The 5,000-nt window shown below is 39.7% G+C and overlaps 1 protein-coding gene across 2 annotated transcripts in view; it reads left to right on the top strand.

The window, feature by feature from the left end:
* Nucleotides 1-3,554, top strand: part of LOC138027737 (putative ATP-dependent RNA helicase DHX57) — a 34,509-nt gene extending 30,955 nt beyond the window's left edge. For both annotated transcript variants that reach the window (XM_068875343.1, XM_068875342.1), the window contains 2 exons: nucleotides 934-1,167; nucleotides 2,331-3,554. In XM_068875343.1, coding sequence (XP_068731444.1) covers nucleotides 934-1,167; nucleotides 2,331-2,474 — 378 coding nt within the window. In that variant the 3' untranslated portion in view covers nucleotides 2,475-3,554. The remainder of the gene's footprint in view (nucleotides 1-933; nucleotides 1,168-2,330) is intronic.
* Nucleotides 3,555-5,000: the final 1,446 nt, after the last annotated feature.

Genomic DNA, 5,000 nt, shown 5'->3' with positions numbered 1-5,000 from the left:
GTGAACTCACCTGTCCCCCATTATCTCAATCTAAATTACCCAAAAGGAAAGAACTGTATTGTGCACAAGGTGTATTGGCTGTGACCGGAATGAAACCGCAATATAGACTGCGTTGCGCAACTCGACAATAGTTTCAATTTGTAACCAAAATTTGTTAGCATTATGAATACAGCAAGGTCTTTGTCATCACCAGGTCGCCAACAACCGCGCGGCTATTGATTTTTCCTGGTCACTTTGCACGCAAATTGTAATCGCCGATGTCCGAGTTGCTTTTGGCGTCTGTTTCACGCTTCTTATGCCACACCATTCATACTGGAATTTTTGTATGCAATTTCTTGCAAATCCAACTCATTTCCCTGTTAAATTGCTTTAAAAAAGCGTCAGTTTGCTGCTTGCCACCATAGTTTTGCACGGTCGTGGACTTTCCAACATAAATCTTGGCATCTTTGTTTGCTCCTTTGATGTTTGCCGAGCTTCAAAACCAGTCCCCTCTATTAACTATGTTGCCACTGATAGACCACTTTCATAAAAGGCGACCTCTTTTACATTCTTTTGTCTTTATATGTTAATTTGACCTACTGGCTTCGTTTAAAAACAAAAATTATTTTGAAATTTGCTGGTCGTAGCGAGGCTAGAAAGGCTTATTAGCATTAAATCAAAAGAATATTTTATTTGGTCGCCATTACGAAAGAGATGTATTGATATCTCTCAAATTCACTTTGGGATACTTACAGGATGTAAATGTTATATCTTCACGGAATAAGGGCATTGTTCTAAAAATCATCTCAGTAACCAGGACCAAATAGAGAGACAAGAAAAATTGTTTTTGAAATTTTTAAAGGTTTAGCTTTCGGTTATTGTCATCATGAAACTTCTATGAAAGTTCTTCGAAGTGCAAATCCGTTTCTGAATGAGATGCTGAATTTCTTCCAGGTGTTTGTTCACCCTAAGTCAGTTAATTTTCAAGTCAACAATTTTGACAGTCCATATCTTGTGTATCACGAGAAAGTCAAGACTTCAAAGGTCTACATACGGGACTGCAGCATGGTATCAATGTACGCTCTGCTTCTGTTCTGTGGAGACAGTTTGTCCCTAAACTTAGAGAAAGGGGTTTTTGTTATTTCCATTGACGATGGATGGATACGATTCTCAGCCTCTTCGCACCAGGTTTGTAGAACAATTGATCAAATATATATAAGGAAACCTCACTCCTACTCAAGAATAGCCCCGGAAATTAGTCCATGTATGACTTACCCCTACAATCCGACAAGCGAATATCGTTTCTAGGACCTCTTCAAAGCAAACGGAAAGGTCCTCGGAACCATGTTTAAAGTGGTGACTTAAATCTTAAATCGTAAGGTGAAGACACATTAAAGTCAAATTGACAGGAAAAATGTTTCTTTATTACCGGTAGTGATAAAACTGGACTTATAAGTGATTTTACAATCAAGCTATGTCACGCGTGACCAATATCCACGAATTCCTCTTTGGCGGGTTCCGAGGTTTGAATGGGTTCTTGAAGAATTTTCAAAGAGCTTTCTCGTCACAAGATCCTTTTAAGCTCCTTGAAGCTTTTGTGCCCAAAAACCAGTTCCGTTTATGTTGAAAAATTGTTTTTTTTAAAAAGTTTTCAAGAAAAAAACGAAAAAAACAAAAACAAAATTATTGGTTTTCGTGGCTCTAATTCCATGCTAGCGGATCTCTCTTTTCTTTTTGCGTTGTACGGGAAAAAGAGACCTCTTCCATGGGTCCCAAACTCCCTTTGATCCACAACCTTGGACGGCACTGTGATCTTCAAACGGCATGCCCCATGATATGCTGGCTGACTGTGACTTGAGCCCGCTGTGTCTTGCGCATTCCCTTTACAGTAATTCCGCTGTTGTTAAGTGAGCCCACACAACATGAAGTATCACGTGTGGATTCGGTCGCTAAGTAATCACCGCGCATGCTCAACGCAGCGAGTTTAATGGCAGAGGTCTCTTTTCCTGTACGCGTCAATCGAACGCAAAAGGAAAGAGACGTCTGCAAGCAGGGAATGGCTCTAAGTGTTTTCTTTTGAAATATGCTGAAGGACTTAAATACCAGAGTGAACCAGAAAATTATATGGACTTTTGAGAGACGCGAACCATCGCTTATCGGCCTTGGAACTCGCTTTTTCGAAAAGTTTATGGAATTATTTTATTCTCCATTCTATTAATTTAAACCAACGTACGGCGTTTATTAAAAAAAAGGGAAAGAGTAAAAGATACTAAAACTGTTGCTGTACCCAAGTAAACAGAAATATATTGTACTTGTGGAAAAAATTAATCAGCGTCTGTCTTTTTCGGCAGATTGCTACACTGCTGCAAGACCTGAGAATAGAACTGGACCGATTACTCGAGAGTAGAATTGAGAATCCTGGTTCGGATAATACGAACTGCGAGCAAAGTAGTACGATTATTGATGCTATTGTGCAGCTCATATCTACCCAGTAACGAGGGAATCATGGCCAGTTTTACACAAGGCGTACAAGTACTATAGAGAGACTGCCTTTATTCGAGCAAAGACTCTCGAGTATTAAGGAGTATGCGCAAAGACGTCAGGGATGGCTAAAAGAACGTCACCAGAAAATATTTATTTTCGTTAATGCAATCACTAAAAGATTGCTGTAAATTGTGTACTGACTGTCCAGGAATGGTGTTGTTGGAAACACCATTGGAGGTCTAGGAAGCGAATGTAGAATTCATCCTCGAGTGTTCAAGTCCCAAGTGGTGTGCTTCTCGTTAACGTCGTCGTTGCTTTAACTCCCTTTTGTTAAGTATCCCGAAAAGACCCGAGGAATCCCGAAGAGACATTTGAACTCAGCGGTGATTTGGAATTAGTTAGCATGAAAACATCCTCGGATGCTTTGATTTCTTTGCGCAACCTACCGGTAATGCAAATATTTCTTAGTTCCTGCTATTGCACAAAAATCACATTGTAGTACAATAAAGGAAAATTTAAGAAAATCCGACGAGAAAAACGTCATCTAAAATGTTCTCAAGTACATAGTTTGAAAGGAAATAGGTTAATATGAAATTATGGTTAAAGCAAACACAAGGAATTACAATGAATGAAATGTGAACTTTACAATGATGGTTGATGTTTTAAAATATTCCGTTAAAAAATCGGTTTGCATGAAAGTATGTCCCAAGGAAATATATGGAAAGTTAAATGTATAAACGTTAATAAGTTGTTCAAATTTAGCCCTCCTTGCTTTCAATGAAGTGTCTGTAATTCTCATCGTTGGAGTTGCGGTCTTCACAAAAACGTTACTCACGCTGTTTAGGTTGAGGCTAAATCATCAAGCAGAGGAAGGCAAAACTAAAACTGAAAAAAATCTTCCAGCATGAAATTACGAACTACTATATTGATCGCCAAGAGTTATTTCTAGTTTCTGGCCTCTTCTTAGCGGACATACGTCCTTTTTTGAAAGATCATTAAACGATCGTTAAACGAGGTATTGCACTAATATTATTTAAGGGTGGAAAGCTTACAGCTTTTCAATTTGCTATGAATAAAAATGTCTTAAAAGACTGATTTTCATGTCATTTCTTGCAGCAAGATCCCAATCTCTCTTTCACTCACTTAAACGTAATGTCCATTCAATTGTCCATCAACTGGGTTCGTTACATTGGAGATTCTTTTCAGCGCCTGCACTGCCCGCGTAGCAGCGGTAGCCTTAGCGATTTTAAAGTTAACACCTCTACCAACAAATTCTCCCCAGTCCACCGACAGAGTGCGTTCAATTTTTCCGTTGGGAAGTTCTTCTGCCTTGCTGCAATAGTAAACGAGGACTGTTCAAATTAACAAATTGATCACAAACATCGTAGTATTACTGTGGCGCTGTTTTAAAACCTCAGAATGCAAGATTATTGAACTCTTCGTTTCTGTGTGTGGTCATTTAAAATAAAACAATTGAGAGCCTTTTTTTTACGTTTTACTGTTAAGGTCCGTGCAAACGGACCCAACATTGTTGGGTGTTGCATGTTGTTGCGCGAAGTTTGAAACTGGTCAAACTTTTGAGCCAACAACTCCCAACATTTCTTTTGTTCCGTGATCACTGAAGCGTAGCTTAAAACTCTTCCAACATTGTTGGGGCCACGCACGCGCATTACAATATGGTCTCCATGGAGACGCACGTACGTCATAGTACGCGAAGTGCACTTGTGGGATTTTTGTTCGAATTTTAAACCTCAAGACTTAAGAAACCAAAATTATCATTATAATGGCGGAGCAAGAAATAACACCACCAAGAAACGGTAAGAAAAGACGAACACTGACGCCACAGAATAGGAAAGACTCGCAAGTGGACAGATGCAGAAGTAGATCAGCTCGTAGAACTGTTGGAGAAGAACGTTTGCTTGTGAGACGTCGCCAGCAAAGATTACCATCTCCGTAATAAGTTGTTGCAAGGTGTCGCATCCATTTACACACCACTACCAACAACGTTCAAAACAACATTCAAAACTTGTTGGCTCCAAACATTTCTTGTTTTTTTGTTTGTTTGTTATTTTTTTTCCGTGATTGCCAAAGAATAAAGCAACAATGTTGGATTTGTTTGCGCAGTCCTCCCAACAGTGGGGCTGCACACGCGCATGACATATGGTCTTCATGGAGATAGCCACGAATTAGCATGTTGAAAACAAGATGGCAGCCGATTTTGTGAGGTTAAAAAGTCTTATGGGTCGTATCCTTCCCACAATACATTGCACGCCTTCACATTGTTGGGTCGGTAATTCGTTTGCACTGTCAACCCCATCTTACATCTGCCGAACCTACTTCTCCCTCTCTCTCTTGGCTCGCACGTTTTACCCCGGCTGACTGGTAAGGACTTCACTGACATTTTTTACGTAAATCGTCGTTTTTTACGTAAATGTTTTGAGGAAGGTGATGACATTCTCAAACCAGGCCAAAGGTTTTTCCCAATATTGGCATTTTTAAGGCTGAATACCAGTTTCGATACCCTTTTCAACAGCGGT

This window comes from Montipora capricornis, chromosome 12 (genome assembly GCF_036669925.1).
Source record: "Montipora capricornis isolate CH-2021 chromosome 12, ASM3666992v2, whole genome shotgun sequence".
In the NCBI taxonomy this organism is placed as follows: domain Eukaryota; kingdom Metazoa; phylum Cnidaria; class Anthozoa; order Scleractinia; family Acroporidae; genus Montipora; species Montipora capricornis.
Note: the sequence above shows the minus strand (reverse complement) of the source record. Positions and strands in the feature narration are given on the sequence as shown.